The sequence below is a fragment of the Danaus plexippus genome, chromosome Z, assembly GCF_018135715.1.
Source record: "Danaus plexippus chromosome Z, MEX_DaPlex, whole genome shotgun sequence".
Classification (NCBI taxonomy): Eukaryota; Metazoa; Arthropoda; class Insecta; order Lepidoptera; family Nymphalidae; genus Danaus; species Danaus plexippus.
Window position 1 is genome coordinate 88358 of NC_083559.1, and position 20543 is coordinate 108900.

At 41.9% G+C, this 20543-nt stretch overlaps 5 protein-coding genes across 6 annotated transcripts in view; 3 read left to right on the forward strand and 2 right to left on the reverse strand.

Annotated features, from left to right (window-relative positions):
- The first annotated feature begins 88 nt into the window (after positions 1-88).
- Positions 89-4767, forward strand: LOC116777089 (protein DDI1 homolog 2). 2 transcript variants are annotated; one of them, XM_032670444.2, is made up of 10 exons: positions 91-596; positions 827-1042; positions 1150-1216; positions 1572-1730; positions 1799-1897; positions 1980-2142; positions 2223-2382; positions 2764-2835; positions 2914-3017; positions 3204-4767. In XM_032670444.2, exons 1-10 carry the CDS (start codon positions 335-337, stop codon positions 3282-3284), a joined length of 1383 nt encoding a protein of 460 aa, XP_032526335.1. In that variant the 5' UTR covers positions 91-334; the 3' UTR covers positions 3285-4767. The 2 variants fall into 2 exon arrangements, with proteins under 2 accessions (XP_032526336.1, XP_032526335.1); XM_032670445.2 differs by lacking the exon at positions 1150-1216 and having other exon boundaries at positions 89-596; positions 1601-1730.
- Positions 4768-4805: 38 nt separating this feature from the next.
- LOC116777088 (breast cancer anti-estrogen resistance protein 3 homolog) lies at positions 4806-7970 on the reverse strand. Its single transcript, XM_032670442.2, has 6 exons — positions 7809-7970; positions 7357-7584; positions 6268-7262; positions 6024-6192; positions 5773-5950; positions 4806-5706 (listed from the first exon to the last, which is right to left on the reverse strand). Exons 1-6 carry the CDS (start codon positions 7809-7811, stop codon positions 5357-5359), a joined length of 1923 nt encoding a protein of 640 aa, XP_032526333.1. The 5' UTR covers positions 7812-7970; the 3' UTR covers positions 4806-5356.
- A 601-nt stretch (positions 7971-8571) lies between these two features.
- LOC116777087 (alpha-mannosidase 2-like) lies at positions 8572-12956 on the forward strand. The gene is made up of 5 exons (XM_061526556.1): positions 8572-9515; positions 9591-9683; positions 9750-9944; positions 10029-10140; positions 10227-12956. Exons 1-5 carry the CDS (start codon positions 8649-8651, stop codon positions 12890-12892), a joined length of 3933 nt encoding a protein of 1310 aa, XP_061382540.1. The 5' UTR covers positions 8572-8648; the 3' UTR covers positions 12893-12956.
- Positions 12957-13342: 386 nt separating this feature from the next.
- On the forward strand, positions 13343-16289 carry LOC116777511 (ADP-ribosylation factor-like protein 5B). The gene is made up of 5 exons (XM_032671105.2): positions 13343-13841; positions 14100-14308; positions 14862-14987; positions 15748-15857; positions 16069-16289. Exons 1-5 carry the CDS (start codon positions 13796-13798, stop codon positions 16115-16117), a joined length of 540 nt encoding a protein of 179 aa, XP_032526996.1. The 5' UTR covers positions 13343-13795; the 3' UTR covers positions 16118-16289.
- LOC116777510 (alpha-mannosidase 2) overlaps positions 16278-20543 on the reverse strand; it is a 41525-nt gene continuing 37259 nt past the window's right edge. Inside the window, exon 8 of the mRNA XM_032671104.2 lies at positions 16278-20463. Coding sequence (XP_032526995.2) covers positions 17672-20463 — 2792 coding nt within the window. The 3' untranslated portion in view covers positions 16278-17671. The remainder of the gene's footprint in view (positions 20464-20543) is intronic.

Here is a 20543-nt window from a genome sequence, read left to right on the forward strand (position 1 = left end):
GAAAATTAATTACCGTCCTAATATTATAAGTATATGAAACAAGCGATTTATGAAAACCGTTAATATTAGACTGTACTGCAGATTAAGTACGTAACTAGTGAACTGGAGTGCAGTGTAGGCACTAGGCAAGTTGCCACCTTCACGAAATTCGGGATTGAATTCAAGAACAAATCAAAAGTATTATTTGTGTGTGTTTATCTGAGTCCAAGCTTTGTTTTCGACAACGCGTACATACCTGAAAATGTTTTGGACAGTCATTCTCTAAATATAAATAGCACAAACATCTCTCACGTAAACAGTTCACTTAGTCTTCGCGCATCATCAATAACTCACGATGAAAGTAACCGTAACTACCCTCAACGACGAGCTGTTCGTCTTAGATGTTTCCGAAGATTTGGAATTAGAAAACTTCAAGGCGTTTTGTGAAATCGAGTCAGGGTTTCCCGCCTCGGACATAACTTTGACTTTCAATGGGAAGCCTATGATGCACGATAAGAAGTCGCTGAAGGAGCTGGGCGTCCACGACGGAGATGTCATTGTGCTGCTTCATATGGTGCAGTCTTCATCCAATTTAAACATGAACGACGCCAGTCAAGGTAGCGGTAATTCAAAAATTCCTTTAACTTATTTTTGCGTTGTCATTGCTTTTTGTTGTCATGTTAATGTCAATCTTCGAATTGTTTTGTCAGATTTTTGAGTGCCGGCGCTATAACGCACTAATAACACTGTAAACTGAAAAAAATATTAAAATTAAAAAGTGTCAGCTGTCAAAAATATTTATTTAAATATATTTTTTTAAATAAAATAAAAAGTTAACTGGTTTCAGCTCTACCAAGCGGTTTGGCCAATCTCGATTTTAGCAGCATACAAGTTCCTAGGGGGGCTGCAACTGCAGCAAGCACTTCAATGGCCGCCAGAAATGCTCCTGTAGAGGAGGACCCTCGTATCATCAGAGAGATGTTTCTAGCCAATCCCGACCAACTCGCTCTGCTCAAACAGAACAATCCAAGACTTGCAGATGCCTTGCTGAGTGGCAACCTCGGTATATGATCTAGTATAAACGAATGAATTTCATTGTATATCAATGAGCAAGGTCTCATTGGATATTATTGAAACCATAAAACTTTTAAATTCACTGTTTTTTCATAGATACATTTGCTTCAGTGCTTCGAGAACAAATTTCAGCTAGAACTGAGCGCCAACAACAAAGAATAAGGTGACTGTAAAATTGTAGACACTTGTGTGACATGCTCGTGTCTTTTGTGGTTCTTTAAAGCTGGTGTCTGTTACCTGCGGGTGGCATCTGAACTGGTTGAATTTAGAATGGTGTTGCTTATTAAATTACACAAAGGGTTCCGTGAAGGTTGAAAGCGCTGTAGAGGTTGCTGGTTTGATTTGAATGGCATTTTATTGATCTTGTTCATTAACACTGCTTGATATGAATGTTGCTGTAAAGTTAATTAATGACAGCACATATTGGCTTGTACCCCTTTGCTGGACTAAAGGGTTGTTGAAAGTTAAGTGTCGATGTCGCAGCACATCATAATGAAGGCTCACATGAATTTTCTTAGGATGATGAATTCAGATCCGTTTGACACAGAGGCCCAGCGTATGATAGCGGAGGAGATCAGACAGAAGAACATCGAAGCCAACATGGAGGCGGCCATGGAGTACAACCCCGAGACATTTGGCACAGTAGTCATGTTGTACATCAACTGTCACGTCAACGGGTACGTGAAAGACTTCCCATACATGGTGCTTCAGGATAATTGACTGACAATTAAATTATTATCTGCAGCTTCCCAGTGAAGGCGTTTATAGATTCTGGAGCTCAAACCACAATAATGTCAGCAGCTTGTGCAGAGAGGTGTAACATCATGCGACTAGTTGACACAAGGTAATGAGTGGTAGTAGTAGTAGTCGCTCGAGATGAGAATTCTTTGAGAGTCACTTTAATATATTATGTCTGTTAATTGAAGGTGGGCGGGTATAGCCAAGGGTGTCGGAGTTCAGAGGATCATCGGCCGCATCCATATGGTGCAGATGCGCATAGAGAAAGATTTCCTCACCACCTCCTTCTCCGTCCTCGAGGAACAGCCCATGGACATGCTGCTGGGACTGGACATGCTCAAACGACATCAGGTAATGTGTCCGTTAACCCGTCTGTTACGTGACCAGCTCTAGGATAACAGTCAACTTAAATTTACTATAATATTCTGTAGTGCAACATCGACCTGAAGCGGAACGTTCTTCACATCGGCACGACGGGCACCGAGACGCCGTTCCTGCCGGAGGCCGAGCTGCCGGAGTGCGCCAGACTGTCGGGCTTCTCAGAGGACGAGCTGGTGGCCAGGGACGACCGCCTCGTGAGGGACAAGCGAGGTGCGACTAGAGACAAGTGATCTGTACACACTGCGACACCGTACATGGAAACAGACTCATTAAAAAAAATTGTAAAACGATGTGTGTTTGTCTTGGTAGTTTAGTATTAATTATAACAAGAACAGATGGACAGCTGAGCCTTTGGACACATAACACAACGACCGAGCGTTAAGGTACATCCGCTGGCTCTCTTAACATTGATGATGTTTGGTTTGACACAAGTAAATAAAATGACTTTGAGGCCATGGTATGTTAAGATGATGATATTAAATAATACTATACTTAATCAAGTTGTTAGAAAGTAAAGTTCAGTAGCCTTGCTCATACAAATGATGTTTGTAGTATGTATGTAGTGTCCTTATGTGTATTGTATGAAAACAGAATCTAAGGAGCAGTCACCGTCGTCACCGCCGGCCACCACCAGCGGACAGAGCGCTCCAAGAATGAACCCGGGTATGATGTTTGTTATATGATGGCCTGTCTTTGTTATTTATTTAGTGTGAGTTGTAACAGTGAGTGATGTGTGTACAGGTGTGAACACGCCGAGCCTCATCCGGCCAGAGATCCTCGCCACGGATACGTTCAGTGAAACAGATGTGGAGGAGATAGTAGCGCTGGGCTTCACCAGGGAACAGGTCAGCTCATGACATGAGATTTAACACTGATAGGCAATATAGTAAACTAAATTGACTGTAAAAAATTTAAATATGGAACCTAAAACGTGTTGCACTCCATCAACTCATGTGTTGGTAGAATCCATGGCTATTTAGTAAGTTTATAATGTTGTTTGTCTTGGGCTATATATATATTTTTATTTTCAGGCGATTGTAGAGCTGAGGCGTTTCAACGGCGACAAGACTCAGGCTACGGTGGCTTTGTTCGCCAAGTCGCTCAAGTTCTAGACCACCACCACCTCCACCACCACCACCACCACCACCAGCACCTCTGATACCATCCAACCGACGGATGCACCTCCCTGAATCTGCTTCGAACATTTGAAGTCGAGTAATTAGTTCTAACTAGACTAAGTATGTTTAATTGTAATTTAACATATGGAAAAGCAATAGTTTAGCAATAACGGGTGACCCGAGGGAGCTCTAGTTTTAATGGTTTGTGTGTGAGCTGTGTGATGAAACAGGCGCTTGATACATGACCAGAGCTGTGTACAGCCACTGAGTCCTGACACACTCAACACCCACACCGGTTGCCTTATGCTTCAGTTAGTGGCTTATTAATTTATAAGACTACAGTACATGTATTTATATTTTGAATAGCATATTAAGAAATAAGTACCTCTACTACTACTACTACTAACAAGTGCATTATCTACAACTAGAGTAAACTTTACCCTGACATACGCTTTATATAAGAAACGCAATACATCTGTAGTGTAAGGATTTGATGCAGGCGATAGGCTCTAAGTATTCTGTGAAGTGTTGTTACTATTGGCTGTTTGATGCGCACTGAACATTGATATCATTATTTTTGTACGAGCTTACAATAACAGAGGTGCGTTGCTTGATCCTATATACTTATGAAGATACCTCCTCAACTATACAAGTGTGTGTTGCATGTGAGTCGAGTCTCGCTGACCACATATCCATGTGTTGTGTAAGTGTATGCTAAAGGTTATTCCTCCTGAATATACGAGCAATATTTTAGGCGAGGTTCCACTGTTACAGGTAGCTAGTAGCCAGTAGCTAGTTCTGTTATAACATGGAAAGTTGATAGCTATCTATTTGTAAGGGAGTGTAGAGCAGGGCAGTGTGGCTAGTCTTGATGTATGTTGCGAGTGAGTGTCACATATGATCTTGTTTACAAACGCACACCGTAACCTTAGTGAGCTGTTGTAATACATTGTATTGACTAGTGTGCAGGGTTTGTCCACTGCGCTTTATTAATGTGTACTGGTATAATGTATACATTTGAACAAACTAGCTATTTAAGTTACTTCATTCACTGTTCAGTGGCGAATTCTTTTCATTTTTTAAACTGATTTTTATTATATGCTTGTTTTATTTGAGTCGGGTTTCTTGTACATTGTTTAGTTTTATTTGATGGATCATGACTTGTTTATGGAGACGGCAGTCGACCCCTCGTCCGCCACTTGCCGGCTGTTGCTGACATCCGAACATTAAGGAAACTACTTTGACTCGTCTGTGTTCTAATAATTCATAAATAAATAAAAAAATTGAACGAAGAATATTTATATATTTTATAAGACTTCAATATAAAATTGTATTTTTATATTCGTATAATGTAATGTAATGCGTTCGTGTAATGTATTTTAGTTGTGAGTGATAGTTGGTTAGTCGGTAACGGTACTAGCATATACTTGGGTCTCGAGCGACACCGACGCGATTATAATAAACTCAATATCGGAAATGTGATATTTTATTTTCCCTTTACGAAGACGCCGTCGCCCGTCACGGGCCCCTCACGAGGACACATCGAGGACAGGTGATGGAAATCAATCAACAATGACTAATGAAACAGTTTATTTCTAGGAACATTGATGCTTTGCGAACACGATGCTCGCCGAGCCCTGTACTTGACTCACTTAACATCTGATACTTGTATTTATATGAAACAAAGTCTGAGATGTTTGTGTTCTTTACTCTACTTAAAAATATCGATCCATTCGTCAGTTTTATAAAACGTATAAAAATAAAAAATTACAAATCATAATTGCTTGTCCCTTTATATACCTACTTATCGAGCTTAACATGACGTCAGGGCACGTCTAGCATAAACCCTAACCCTCGACAAATTCAACGTAAAGAAATCTACTAAGGTTTACACATAACTTGCAAAAGCAGACAAATTATGAGAGTATTTAACTAATTTGATTTCTAAGTACCTACATATGTGAGAGAGCTATGTAAAGTTAATAATACAAATGAACAGTAATCGTTTTAGCACACTTTGTGTAATATCTTAGGAAGACACATGTTAATGTAGCCTCTTGGGGAGCTCAAACGGCGTCGTCTGCGTCCGGGGGTCGCGCGGCCAGTTTAGCGGCCATGGCAGTGAGCACGTCCGTAAGCCGCGCGAACCGCTGGTTAGAGGGAGAGCGCGCGCCTCGCTCGCCCCATAGAAACACTGCTGCCATCTCAGTACGGAAGAGTTCCAGCAGCGTCGGCGAGGGCGCGGTGGACGGCTGCAGCACGGGCCGCGCTCGCCTGCGGAGAGCCTCCGCCTGCTGAGGCAGGTTGCGAGCCGCCTCCAGGTGTGCCGCCGTCGCGTTGAAGTCGAACTCTAGACTGTTCATGAGACTGTTGGGGAAGGTGTCGTCCGGCTGCAGCAGGCCGCCGCCCTCACCGTCTGAAACATGGATTCATGTAGAATACACGCTCCGGCTGGTTAACTGACGGACTACACTATGTTTACCGAACAGATGGAAGCACAGCACCGGTGGTATGACGTGAGGAGTGGTCGTGTTGGGTGGTAGCGGGTTGGTTCCCTCGTTCATGCTCTTGAAGGATGGCCGCAGTTTTGCTTCGAACATGAAAGCGTTGTCCGTGTACACACGCCGCAGTATATTCCAAGCATTCTCTAAACACTCTACCTGCAGATATATTATAATACTTAAAAATATTCTAATGTTAGATACTGTGATGCTTTATTAAAATCTTACAAACCTGTGGCATACATAAGCCGAACATTATTGCTGAGAATCCGTATAGATTTCCTAGGGCCGTTTTTGTTTCAATGGCTAAAAGAATCCAATCGTTGATAGTATCTGCTCTTTGTCTGTCTGTTTGACAGGTCAGTATAGTGACGGCTACCAGGAGGCGAAATGTTTCAACTCTGCAATAAAAACAGACATTCATTATTAACGGATATTTAGTAAATACCTACCATAAACTATTGTATAAATATTACCTCTCTATGATATCCAGTCTTAGAGATCGTCCCTGAGGTAAAAAACACAACTCTAAGCCTGACGCCATTTTATCTAGACCTTCAATTTGTAACGATTCATCCAGAAGAAAATGTAGATCGACATAAGTTAGGTGGTTGGCCAAAATGCGAGGGCCGGAAGTTCGTAATAACAGTTTAATGGTATGCAGCGTTTCAGATTCCAATGGTTTCGTGAGAGACGGTGGAATGATCTGACTCTGAAAGTTTTCGAGGTTAATTCTAGAGTCAACGATAAAATTCAAGTTTTCCATTTGCAAAAGTCTCGCTTCGGTAAGTTCGTAATCAAACTGTTGTTTGACAGAGGGCGTGCTGGTAGTATTGTAGTCAGTTTCATGTCTGCTCTTGGAATCCCCGAGCGCAGAGCTCTGCGTGGAGTCCCCGGAGCCATTGCCGGAATCGGAACCGGATACGTGATAGAGTCGATGCAGCTCCAGGCGGCGCTCGTCGGTCTTGGCAGGCTCGCAGCGCGCGGGCTTCGCCGGCGGACTGGTCGGTAAGTTCGCGTCCCACGTGTTACAACCTGAAGACGACTCATTGGGAAATATCTTGCCGTGTTTATTTGTTTGACTTTGTATTACACCATCGGCACTGGCACTCTTACCGTGAGTCACGTGTTGAGCCATGTCTATGGGAGTCAACGAGTGAGACCTCTGTTTCTTGAAAGGTACGCGCAGTTGTGCTCCTGGCTTAGCCGCGAAGTGACTATACAGACTGTACGCATTTCCATAGTTGCCGTCAGCGTTGGGCGATGTCACAGTCCCGCCATCATCGCCCGATACGTAATTCGTTAAAGGAACCAAACGGTTCGCCGGATATTGTATGCGAGCCCCGGATGCTGCCGATATTGGTTTACCGGAACCGACGTAAGACGTTATAAGGTCAGCGACTGTATCGTACGCTTCATCTTCGAACTGATATTGATATCTCTCAAACACTGTGTCGGGATGAACGACGATCTGAAAATCGAATAGAATCGAGTGTGTCATATCTAAATTGAAATACGTCAGCTTCGATTGCCGATGCTCATAACGTTTGAACTATACTGGTTACCCTCTGTATGACAAAGTGGAGATGTTGACCGTTCGAGCGACAGCTGAGTACGTAATTATCTGGTTGTGATGACGAGTCCCTCACGAGGAACTCCCGGTCCTGCTGCAGGAGTGCCTCAGCAGCCGCTCTGCTCAACGCCCCATGGTACCATCCGTGAGAGACGATCTGCTCGGATGGTAGAGATAGCTCCCACTCCAGTAACCCTGACGACGTCATCATACTCTTGTCCTAGAAATTGTTCCTCACTACACTTAGGTACTTACTTTAAAATCTCATGAGCACTAATAAATGATACGTTCACGAAGTAAATATCTTGTAATTAATATTTTTATCAGAGTTAATGCTACAAATATTGAATTTAGTTATCATTTTGTTGATTCACTGATCGAAGCACGGACACTTGCTATGCCAGTAAGCATACTCAATATTATATTCACTATACTGTGACTTACCATTTTGCGACAAGATTATTAATGTGAAACTTAGTTTTATAACATTCCTAGCGTGTGTAGTAACTAGGGACACGTTTTACGTGGTGCCGTTCAAAGTAAACCAGCGAGGGGTGACTCGGATCAATACAATTCGCCGCCCTCATTTTCCCTTCTATGTTGGTGACTACTGGATAATATAAACAGACTCCAACTTCATATCGAATAATCTGTAGAGCTATTGCTTAACTAAAATGTGATAATTCATATTAAAAATGACTTCTCCTCAATGAGATATAAAAATATATTTAGATGTATGGCACATTTATATAGATAATTGTTTGAAAATATTCGTTTTATAGAAACTAATCAGAGGGTCCTAGCGTACACAACATTACAAACATAATAATTAAATCATTAATTGTTATCACTATTTAATAATACAACTGCCGGAATGTGTTTGTTTGTGTCTATGAGAACTTTCAAACTTAATCAATCTAAAATGAATTCGCTATAAAGATAAATAGAACCTTTAAGAGCAAAAAAGTTATTTATTTCCGCAATAAGCATTATTAACACGGGAGGAGCTGCGGGAAAATGTCCACGTAGGTAGTAAAGAACCCACTATCAAAAATATCACCTGTGACAGTCTGAACATTCAACAATGGAATCAGATTTCAGTGTCATGAGGAAGTAAGTGCTGGTGTTTGTTGAATATTCGTTTTTATACAAGCAAAAGTGGTTTCTGACGGAAATCGTCTCATCAGATATGTGTCACAAACATGATCGTCCGTGTGAAACGATCACGTCGCGAACTAATTATCACTTTAATTATAGCGTTAAAGATTTTAAATAGCGAATGTTATGAAAAAAGTAATTATCGTTTTACACTTAAGAAAAAGTGAATCTATATTAAGTGTATTTTATTATTTTACAGATCTGCGGAAAATTGTGCGAGATCAATCGAAAATGGTGCAGAGACCTTACCACTACCACCTCAGCTTCACCAACGACTCTCGACCCATGCAACAACATTTCGTGTACCCAGGTTTTACACAAATGAAATCTATTATACATAAAATGCAGCGTCCAAAAATGTCAACAATCCTAGCGTCACTGGACACGGGAAGAAGTAAATCAACGTACTCAGGAATGAATATTGCCAAAAAATCCGGAATCCATCCGTTCGAGCTGAGACTCACAAGAAATACCTTTAGTAACACCTCCAACCTTCCTCGCAATAAAGACGGTCATTTAATTTTTCCTGATTTAAACACTCTTGAACATTTCAATTATAACAATAGTAATCCGGTAGATACTTATGAGAACCACATTGGCTCGGTTCCAACCTCTAACTTTTTTCCCCTCGTTCAAAACAACCCTTCACGGACTACTGCACCAGAAGCTAGCGTAAGCGTCTTTCCTCTAGTAACTTCGTCGACCACGGATGTAACCGAGGATAGCGGTCTACTTATCAAAAGTATCTACAACTCTAGCACTAATAAAACCGCTAATGATTTCGAAGTCCCGAAACAAAAATACACGATAGTAGATTTCGATCCGCAAGAAGAAAAAGCGGACTTTTTAATAGAGGAACGTCCCATCGAGACGCTGGTGTCATCCCACAATTACAATACGAGTATGTCGACAGCACCCTTCATTTGTACACATAACTATGAGGCTAAAGCTGACATAGATGCTCAAGAAAAATTTTCTGAATTTAACATAGAGGTCAATATTGATTCATTGTAATGAGCTTATTGTAAGAGAAAGGCAATTTAATTCTTTCATACCACTGTGTTGCAGCCAGTTTGGATGAAAACGAAGCAGTTTTGGAACAATATTTATGAAAGCCGCTACGAATCTCTTATGAGAAATCCGAATTGGCCGCCCTTAAAAGTAAAGTCTATTCTTTATAACAACATCTTAAAATGAAATATTACCTTAAAAACAAATATATTCCAGGTGATACTGGTTCCGCGGTCGGACGTTCATTCGATTTGGAAAAAACCATTTGAAAAGTTACATAAAAATTCCGTCAGATTTATTATATCAAATATAGTAAAAAAATTACAGTTTTATCCAAATCTAACATTTAGTTGGAACGAGGTATCACACCTTAGTCAATGGTGGAAAAGTGCTCGTCAAAAAAGTCGCACCGTAAGTTTGTAATATTAATTTAGTGTTTACATATTTTTAAAGGCTGTAATTAAATTACCTACTTCATGCACGGTCTTGTTACAGGCACTTCGTAAACTAGTAAAAGAAGGAAGATTAGAAATTACAACAGGCGCCTGGGTAGAAACAGACGAGGCTACCTCACACTTGTTTGGGATTGTTCACCAATTGATGGAAGGTAAAAGAATCTGTAGTAAAGTGACCGTAATTATTGTAGCTTAATTAAAATATGCTAACTAAAGGATTTTTTTTTTGTAATTGTAGGGCACCAGTGGTTGCAGTATAACTTAAATTATTCGCCCGACGTGGCGTGGCTTACGAATAGCGTAACCCACAGCCCCACTCTGCCCTATCTTCTATCAGCATCCGGGATAACCAGTTTGGTTGTAACAAATTTACATTTCGCTTGGCAGCAATATTTAACAGAGTATCAAGAAACCAACTTCATGTGGATTCAAAACTGGGATACCGACAAAACGACTCAGACAACTCTTAACGAAGCCCTTAAAAAAATAGGCAACGACCGGTTCCAAAAACATTCTGTTTTAACACACTATCTACCATTTAATTCTGCCGGAGTCAGAGCTTCTTGTCCTCAAGGTGATATTTGCAGCGAGGAATTTAATTTTGTGAATTCCGACAACCATCTGGATATCAATTCTTTCAACGTTAAAGAAAGGTCTGAGAAAATACTTGAACAGTATTCTAAAACTGGAACAACGTCATCTCACAACGTGGTGCTGGCGCCTATAGGCAGCTCCTTCAGTTATGAATTGCAATCCGAATTTGACTTACAGTATAATAATTACCAGAAAATTTCGGAATTTGTGAATGCGAATCAAGATATTTATAAAGCAACGATTGATTTTGGAACACCGAAAAATTACTTTGAAAGTTTGTTTTCTAGTCCAACATCTTATCCCACTTTAAAAGGAGACTTCTTGAATTTTGCTGATATCAGTGACGGCAGCCCAGCTTACTGGACGGGGTTCTTTACCACTAGACCTCAATTTAAGATTTTGCTGAGACGTCTTCAGGCAACATTACGCAGCTCAGAAATTTTATTTACCTTCGCAATGAGCTATAACGTGTTGAAAAAAAATGACGTGTCTACATTGTTCGGCCGATTGGTGAATGCTCGCGAAACTGTAGCCCGTCTCCAGGACAGGAACGTCGTCGGCGGCACTTTAAAGGCAGTGGCGCTGCGATACGCTCACAGAGAGATAGTTAAGACAGCACAAGACTGCTGGTACATACAAGAGGTAGCGGCCAGCTTGCTCAGCTCTAAACCTGACCAAAACACAACGTATCTGAAAAAATACGTCTATAGAGAGGGAGAATTTATTTCTTCTTTTAAGTCCGTCATGTCAGGAGATCAAATATATATATTTAATTCTCTCAGTCACGAAAGAACTGAAATAGTAGAATTGGTAAGTAGGTACTCTGGCATAAGAATTTTGGATCACAATAAGAAAGACGTTAGCCTTCAAATAAAACCAACCTTTAAGTATGGCTTTCAAAATGTCGTTAAGATATCCAAGCATTTTTTTCGTATCATATTTGTTGCTGTCATTCCTCCGTTTTCATTTCAACTTTTTAAGATAAAAGATACCTTTGATACGACACAGAGTCTCTCTACTTTATATTGTACGGCTTGCGTTGCCGAGGAGGACGATGTCACTCCACTGTCTCCATTCACCTTGCATCCGGTCGAGACGGGAGACGTACAGCTGGAGAACTATAAGTATCGTCTTATTTTTGATGAATACACAGGTTTTCTTAAGACGGTCACTGATAAGTCTACTAATATTGAAAAACAAATTTCGATTGAGTTCGGTGCTTTCAGAAGTTCACATATAAACTCTGGTATGTTTTTATTTAATACAAATGTTTCAAAACCACTGGAGGATATCTTATCTTCTTATAAACGAAATAATGGTTCAAAAGTTGTGATGATCATATCCGGATTCATTACCACCGAATTCATATTATTTTATGGCAAATTTTTATACCATAGTGTTACAATTTATAATTTAGTGCACAGTCCTTTGTCCAGCGCTATAAGAGTAGAAACAAAAATCGATTACGACCTGTCACCGAAACATCGGGAACTGGAGGTCTTTATGTCGATACAGACAGATATAAACAACGGCAACCCTCCGGAGATCGTTATTGATAATAATGGTTTTCAATACACTGCACGAACTATCAACATGAGCAGAAGGGTGGAATCCAACATGTACCCTATGACGAGTATGGCCTTTATACAGGATCACAAAAATCGTTTAACTATTATAACTGATCACGCACAAGGTGTGACAGCGTTTCAAGAAGGTCAACTGATAATTATGATGGATCGAAGAATACTCTTCGACGACGGTCGAGGGTCGAATGAAGGCCTCGCAGACAACACCGCCGCCTGGCAGACACATTACATACTGCTGGAGACCTTTACCGCACCTTACACCAGCTATCAAAAAGAAGAATTGAAGATGTCCTTGATGTTACCCAGCTTTTCAGCAATATATTTAGCCAACATTTTAAATTTTTTGATAGATATATACTTTATAGATAATAACAGAACTCATTCTTGTCAATTTGCATTCTTGCCACTGGTTAAGATATCATTTCCTTGTGACGTCACTGTCCTTAATTATAGAGCGATTCTAAATAGAGGAACTCCCGATTATTATATACCCAATATTGCATTATTGACACTACACAAACAAAGCTTCTCATGTCTAATAGAACACAATAGTTTTATTGATTGCAACGGGGATAGTTCGTTTATTTTGCAACAGATTTTACGTAATGCCAAAGCTGTTTACCAGACCAACTTAGTGGGTACATCGGAGGGTGTACCTATAAGTATTTTAAATAAAGCCAACTTTCCACCCATGGAAATTTCAACTTTTAGAATACACTTTTAACAAGCTTTGATTTAATTACCAATTACTATTGTTATTATTCTTAACCTAATATTAAGATTTTAAAAAAAACTGCATTATTATCAATTTATTAAAAAATTATAACAAATAACATTTTTTTTTCATCACACCCTTCATAAATTAATATAAATTAATAAATTAATATGTTTTTTGTGGGATTAATAATAAAAGGAATAAAATACAGATTTAAAAATATTTAAATTTCAGGAATTCTTGCAAACCAACTAACAAACTGATCACATAATTTCTTACTTTTATGAAAGATTAGGTAACATAAAAACATGTATATAACCAAAAATAAAAATTATTAATTTCTACTTTTTGTATAACCGTTACAAAAACCTACTCAAATCTTAAGAATGTACACTTAGCTTTATGCTTCATTATCGATGTTCCTACTTATGTGAAACTGTCTTGTTCCTACGTTTTTGTCATTTATGTCTTTGTCATTTTAGTGGTAAAAAAATAGTTTTGAGTACATATTAAGTTAAAAGTAAAGATAACGTATTTAAATATATATTTTGCTGTGTTATTTTTTTTTTGTTAATTGATTATGTGAGGGTATGGCATACATTTAATACGTGGGGAATTTGTTGACCCACTTTTCAACAGGTGTATGTCATAATATAGCCCTTTTTCTAGTAAAAATGAATTGACGCGTTACATATTTTTTAAATAAAAATTGTTTTATTTAATCATTCTTACTATAACTCTTGTTCTGTACAAACAAGTGATTGTACTAGTGTCGTTCAGTAGCCTTAGAAATTAAGTTGTAATGAGGGACTAACTTAAAATTATTAATAAACATATTGACGATGTTAGTATTTCGGTACTAAATTAAGTAACTATCTTAATTTTTTGTTGTAAACTTAACATTTCACTAAAATGGGCCTACTTATATCGAAAATTTGGAGCTTGTTTGGAAACGAAGGTAAGATCGAATGTGTTACCTCACAAATTAAGATAATATAATTAGATAAGATAAAGCGGGATCATCGTGTCCTTGTAGAAGCTGACAAGAGAAATGAATTTATTTAAATGTTATATAAAGCAAAGGCGTATAATATTTCATCATAACAACAAATCATCAAAATCTACTATTTATCTATCTCAGTTTCTATTTTAGTCAAGAATGGTCCAATCAATGGAATGTTTGTTCGTTCATTAATCAAATTTCTGTTTTTTCCAGAACACAAGTTGGTTCTAGTGGGTTTGGACAATGCTGGTAAAACAACAATCTTGTACCAGCTGCTGCTGGGGGAGGCGGTGCATACTCGACCCACCATCGGTTCTAATGTAGAGGAAGTTGTATGGAGGAATCTTCGCTTCGTTATGTGGGACCTCGGTGGGCAGCAGAGCCTCAGATCAGCATGGAACACTTATTACACTAACAGTGAGGTGAGTACTAGTCGTTTTACTGGTCCCTCATAAGAAGGCTCGCAAAGTGTTTATGACATAGACTACAACTGGTTTCATAATGAGTTCATTGAGTATTCCTGCATTGCCACCGAGTATCAAAAGCCAAGCGAAGAACCAAGCTTTGACTATATTTTATTTTATTTCAATGTGATATTCATGACGCAATGCCAGACTTGTCTTTGTGTACTGCAAAATATCGTAGCTGATGTTTTGTAATAGATTTTAAGCCACCTTCTTATATATTGCAATATGTTATTAGCAAAAAGCAATTCTCAAATTTTCTTGTCATTTATGTATTAAGTATAAGTGTGTCATTGTCAGCTATTTGAATAACTTATTGATTTCTGTGTACAAGAATTTTGATTTTCATTATGAAGATTTCCTTAGTACAAGTAGTTCTTATTATTATTATTTTTTCAATATAACCAACATCTGTGTGTGTAAATGCTCATAGGCCTCTATAATAAGTTGTATAGTGTCCATAGTGTGCGTCTTCAAAACTGTATAAAAGAATCTATATAATATATTCCAGTTCATTATAATGGTGGTGGACTCCACTGATCGTCAGAGACTGGGGATCAGTCGAGAAGAGTTGCACCGGATGTTGGCTCACGAGGAACTCAGCAAGGCCTGTCTACTGGTGTTTGCTAATAAACAGGTAATGTTTGTCATAAAGGGGCTATACAATATTTATTACAGAAAATATTGGGAAGGCAATTTGTCTCCTATCAGTTTGGTAATAAAGAACAGTTTGCAGTGGATTTTGTTATCATCATTTATATAACTGGCCTTGATTTTAATATCTTTGTGATTGTTTGGCTTCCAACTGTTTTAACAAATGTTTCTTAGTAACGACCTTCCAGTTGTTATATGCTTAAAGCAAGCTTGGACATTTGATCCTAACCAAGTTAATGTAGTCCAAATATTGAACTTTGATTGCAAACTGATTGGGATATTTGTTAATTGTATGAGTATTTTCATCATCAAGTGATCTGTGATAACAAGTTAACATGCCTACAATATTTTTTATTTAAATTATTAAGACATACAGCGAACATTCACACTTTGTCTTGTAAATGGCAGTGAAACCGGTATCACATAAAGTCTTAAAGAAAAGTCTGCAGTATAATAATGTATTTTTTTGATATTGTGATATTCTTTCTAGTAAAGGGTTTGTGTGACAGCATTTGTTGAATTCAATTGAGCTTCCAATAAATTTATTTCTAACTCATACATAGGGTATAGCTCCCTCGCTGTTCCCTTGATTATGAAGATGTTCGTAAGGGCACCTTAAAATAATTCATTGAATGACATTCAATACATGCCCCTGCTGCATGATGCATGAGGATCGTGTGAAGTAAACATTAGTTGTATCAATATGTTTTGTAGTAAGACTCGTTCATCTCGTTATCTGCTAGGATGTGAAGGGGTCAATGACCGCGGCGGAGATCTCTCAGCAGCTGGACCTGACCTGTATCAAGCAGCATCCCTGGCACATCCAAGCCTGCTGCGCTCTCACCGGCGAGGGGTAACGGCGACACACCTTATATATACATACATTACATTATAATCAATCTAGTTTCCTACATGACGTTAGTAGAGTTATTATCTGAACGATGGGTCATACAGGTCGCAGTCCAATACGATATGCGACACCCGGAAACCGACATGAGAACCTTGGAGATGTGACGTCACAGACAAGTGACACTATTGATACGGCTGTGTATGTGACGTTTCAGGTTGCACCTCGGCCTGGAGTGGATAGCCAGCAGGATAAAGAAGAAATGAGTGCGACGCGGGCGGCGGCGGGCGGCGGCGGGCGGACACACTGACACGAGACCCAGATACAGATTATAATAATACACTAACTATACTACCATAAGAGACGACTTCCGGTTACCTGTTTTATAAAATTGAATCTATTTTGACGAAAGTATTGTAATAAAACTTTTAATTTGTATTTCATGTTTTTATTTCGACTAAAGTTGGAACAATTCAGATGTCACATAGTACGAGTAAAACGAAAAAACAAAAACAAAAGGCCGTTACATAAACAATAACTAGACAACATGTTACAAGGGGTTACACCAAACGATACACACGGAGCGACACATAACGGCGACCATTAAGGACAGACAGACAGACAGACAGACATCAAACAGTTACCACGGAACTATAGATCGTCCCATCTATTGTAGGTTACATCTTACATCTAACACTGAGATTGTTGAATACAGTTTGAGGAGTGGGGATAGGTATTACATGTTAGCATTATTATTAATATTATTTACGTAGGTATCACTAAGACGACCACTAGTGTGTAAGAATAACAACTCACGCCGATGACACACTGAATACTTTCCCGCGCGACGAGTAAATGACATAAGAAAACCAACTTACAGCTAACAAAATATATTTACACTTGAAATTATATACAAATAAATAAAGCGTCATCGCATGTAACGCGGTGTGTAGGAGAGGACACTTAACATCACGGTACGGAGTGAATCTTCAAACAAATATAAATGTTGAGTGTATAATAATTCATGTATAAGTGATCTATCACGAGCCCAGCTCATAGCCGCGCCACGCGATGCGACTGACCGGACCGGCCTCGCCGGCCTCACCGGCCTCGCCGCAATAACAGCGCCGGCGGTGAAGCGCATCCTTACAATACACTATAATAATTGATACACGACACTGACAGTGGCTGGAGAGAGGTTTAAGTCTACGTAGAGAAAACTATAACGACTACCACAACCTCGTGCGGACTACGAGTCCCGCCGGTAACGACTAAACACAACAACATATACAACATTTGGTAAACCGGGAGACGCGACACACGCCTCCCTTAGCATATAAATAATAATAACTAACTGTACAGCGGCCACTGGCTCGCTGTACACTGTAAAGTGATTCAAAACATTATTATGACGATACGCAGTGAACAGCACGTACAGACTAAGTGAGATCTCGTGAGGCGTCGCACGACTGATATAAGTCGAGTCGGTTACTGTTCATACAATAAATATAATAAACGGCACAGCAAAGACAACTCTATAAAATATACGATTAAAATTGAATATAACATCTGTAGTAGGAAAAAAAATATGTTTTGGTCCTGAGGTAGTTCGCTGTGACACCTCGATGATAACGAGGCGCCGTCGCCTCCGAAGTATTCTAACAAACAAAATACTATAAAGTATGGACATGTCGCTTACAAACATGGCGGCCGTTACGGGCACGAGGGGCCTCATATCAAATATTAAATTCGACTAAAGAACGCGAACCCCGCCCGTCCGACTGAGAGGTGCGAGCGAGTTGCGTTTATACTAACAGTCTTTAGAAGCGTATCTTATATGTTTTGATCTCGAGCGGCTCCACGTGCAGGTCTTGCAGGCCTGTCAGCACGCGGCGCTCCACCACACCCGTCAGGCTCACAGACGTCACGTTAGACACGCGCAGGGGAGGGAAGCGCGTGGCGCGGGTGAAGCGTGCGCTCGCTGGGGGGGAGCGGGAAGTGGGCGTGTCGCCGGTGGAGGGGGAGGAGTAGGGGGGGCGCTCCCCCACCGAGCAGCTGTGGGCCGGGCGGTGCAGCACCAGGAGCGCGGTGTCGGTCGGCAGCTGGTCGAGGGCAGGGTCCGACAAGGTGCGCAGGGTGAGGAGGTGGATGTCTCGAGGGAAATCCTGGACGAACACGTGCTCGTGTCGGGTGACCACATCGCCGCCCTCCACCTCGCTGGAGTCCACCAGGTACACGTTCACCGGGTAGTTGAGGTGACGACTGAGTTTCCCGGCGGCGAGCGACGGCAGCTCGTACTCGTTGCCCACCTGCCCCGGCCGGAAGTGACGCTCGCTGAGGACGCCGGACACGTGAGCGTCTCGCTTGTCGCGTGCAGTGTTGGCGCGATCGCTCGAGTCGGGGGGGGTTGAGGTTGTCGGCTCCACCAGCAGCCAGTTCCTGAACACGGTGGGCTTGTTGTCGACGACGCCTTCTCCTATGCCGCGATGGTCGTCGTACAAGGTGCGGCGGTCCATCATCAGCTCGAGCCGCCCGGGCTCGAAGCCGGAAGCTCCCTGCGCGTGGTCGGTCACCACCGTCAGACGGCTCTCCTCGTCCTGCAGCCAAGCCATTGTTGTGATGGGGTAATAGTTGGCCTCGATGCCCAACTTGTCCACCTTGACTCTCTTTTGGTACTGGAACCCGTTCTGATCCGTATAGAACTCTGGTACTTCCCCGTTCTGTATGTTGGTCTGGAACCTCATGAACAGCTCGGTCTCCCTGTTCTTGGGCGGGCTTTCGAAATCCACGATGTTCTCAATCTGCACAGCACGCAGCAGAGCGGGGTCGTCTACGTTGTAAATCCTCAAAGTGTGAACTAAGAAGGGCAAGTAAAAAGTTGTTATTTCAGTGGAGACCGGCCCCGAGATGATGACTATGTTGTCGTCCTGCAAGCTCTCACCGTTCGTGTAAGAGTTCAAAACGTTTTTCTCGGGAGAATCATAGTCAGGCATGAACAGGTAAGCTCCAGAATGTCGTTGCGCGCTTTGATAGGCCCCGAACTGTATCTCGACTACGTTTCTCTTGCGTATGTCTTTTCTGTAGAGCTGCCTCAGGAGGCCGGAGTTGCGGTCGATGAGCAGCTTCAGCACTGAGTTCTCGAGCTGGATGTCGCCGGGCATCATCTTCTTGTAGGCGAAGTTTGAGGGTCGCTGCGAGGTGGCGCGGTGGTCACAGCTGTTGCAGAACACCACCGCGTGCTGGGAGATGTTGCTGTGATCCTCCAGGCGGAAGGTCACCGCCGTCAGCGCCGGGAGAGTCGCCACGAACAGGATGTCGAAGTTCATGTCGCTGATGACGAACTTTTTGTTTTCACGGATCTCTATATTGGGCATAATTTGATACTGGACGTATTCCTTCCTGCGAGTGTCGTACACCCGTATGTTGGTGGTGTTGGACCTGAGCGATATGACGTCCGTCCTCTCTTCGGTCAGAGGGTTGAACAAAATCACCTGATTCTTGTCCACGTGCGACACTTGCAGTTGACGCGGCTGCTTGCCGTACGACTCCCACTCCATCTGACTCTGTAGCACGCTCTGGGAGTGCAGAGACTCGTCGGGCAGCATGAGAGTGGTGAGAGCCGTCTCCTGAAGGCGGATGCAGTGGTAGAGGCTGGTGAGCAGCTTGGTGCCGTAGTCGGTCATCACCGTGGACTTGGAGGTGCCGGTGATGGCGTCGTGGTGTTGGAAGAGGCCGAGGTTCCTGCGCGCGGTCACCAACTGCTCGTAATGCTTCTCCAGTCGTTTCTCGGAGGCAATGAGTTTCTTGTTTTTAGATTGCGACACGTAGTTCGAGACGAGAGTGAACAGAATCTCCGCCGTTCGTAAATGATGCTCGAACTGTCGCGTCAAAATTTTGAGATAAGGACGCGTCGTGAAGTAGCCCGACCAGTAGGCCGGTTTGCCTTCACTGAATATATCGGAGTAGACGAAGAAGTCTCCTTTGAGGACGGGGATGTTGTCGTGCCTTTCCTTCATAGCGTTGAAGTAGTCGAGGGGAGTTCCGAAGGAGACGTCGGCGTTGAAGATGTCTTTACGATCGTTGATGTAGTTGAACATCTTCATGTAGTTGTTGTACTGGGCGTCAAACTCCGAGGCGTGCTCGTAGCGGAAGTCGTCCCCCAGCGGCACCAGCGCCACGTTGTGAGGCGTCAGGGAGCCGACGCGTTCGTACTCCTCGAGGAGCGTGCGCGCTCTGCTCTGCACGTTCTGGTCGGTGATCTCTTCGTACTTGGCCGTGTACTCGGAGTACTCGCCGGGGATTTTGCGGAAGTCGTAGCCGAGACAGACGGCGGGGTGAGGTCCGCACGTGCTCTTGATGGAGTAGATGTCGAACGGCTGGTTGTGGACCACCAGCGTAGGCCTGCGCGAGCTCCAGCCCGGTGCCCAGTGGAACTCTTCTATCTGCCTCCTCGCCAGCCACTGCTTCCAGGCGTAGTGGATCCGTTGTATGATAGCTCCCTCCAGCCCGCTCAGCTCCAGGAGGTGAGGGACCGTGGGGCCGTGACCGAACGGGTCGATGGACCATCCTATCCGCGGAACAGTCCCCAGGTTCGTCTTCACCCACTGGTGCCCTGGACAATACAAACAATACATTCTATAATGTTGCGTGTTTCTACGTGCCGTCCGTCATTGTGAAAATAACTTCTGAAAT

What these genes read in the sequence shown, in the direction of transcription:
- LOC116777089 (XM_032670444.2), top strand. Translation starts at nt 335, where the DNA reads ATGAAAGTAACCGTAACTACCCTCAACGACGAGCTGTTCGTCTTAGAT. An exon ending in ACATGCTCAAACGACATCAG is followed by an intron (nt 2,143 to 2,222) that starts GTAATGTGTCCG and finishes AATATTCTGTAG; the next exon opens with TGCAACATCGACCTGAAGCG. An exon ending in TGGGCTTCACCAGGGAACAG is followed by an intron (nt 3,018 to 3,203) that starts GTCAGCTCATGA and finishes TTTTATTTTCAG; the next exon opens with GCGATTGTAGAGCTGAGGCG.
- LOC116777088 (XM_032670442.2), bottom strand. An exon ending in AGACTGGATATCATAGAGAG is followed by an intron (nt 6,193 to 6,267) that starts GTAATATTTATA and finishes TTTTTATTGCAG; the next exon opens with AGTTGAAACATTTCGCCTCC. An exon ending in GCTGTGCTTCCATCTGTTCG is followed by an intron (nt 5,707 to 5,772) that starts GTAAACATAGTG and finishes TCCATGTTTCAG; the next exon opens with ACGGTGAGGGCGGCGGCCTG.
- LOC116777087 (XM_061526556.1), top strand. Translation starts at nt 8,649, where the DNA reads ATGAAAAAAGTAATTATCGTTTTACACTTAAGAAAAAGTGAATCTATA. An exon ending in CGAATTGGCCGCCCTTAAAA is followed by an intron (nt 9,684 to 9,749) that starts GTAAAGTCTATT and finishes AATATATTCCAG; the next exon opens with GTGATACTGGTTCCGCGGTC. An exon ending in TGTTCACCAATTGATGGAAG is followed by an intron (nt 10,141 to 10,226) that starts GTAAAAGAATCT and finishes TTGTAATTGTAG; the next exon opens with GGCACCAGTGGTTGCAGTAT.
- LOC116777511 (XM_032671105.2), top strand. Translation starts at nt 13,796, where the DNA reads ATGGGCCTACTTATATCGAAAATTTGGAGCTTGTTTGGAAACGAAG. An exon ending in GAGCTTGTTTGGAAACGAAG is followed by an intron (nt 13,842 to 14,099) that starts GTAAGATCGAAT and finishes TGTTTTTTCCAG; the next exon opens with AACACAAGTTGGTTCTAGTG. An exon ending in TGCGCTCTCACCGGCGAGGG is followed by an intron (nt 15,858 to 16,068) that starts GTAACGGCGACA and finishes GTGACGTTTCAG; the next exon opens with GTTGCACCTCGGCCTGGAGT.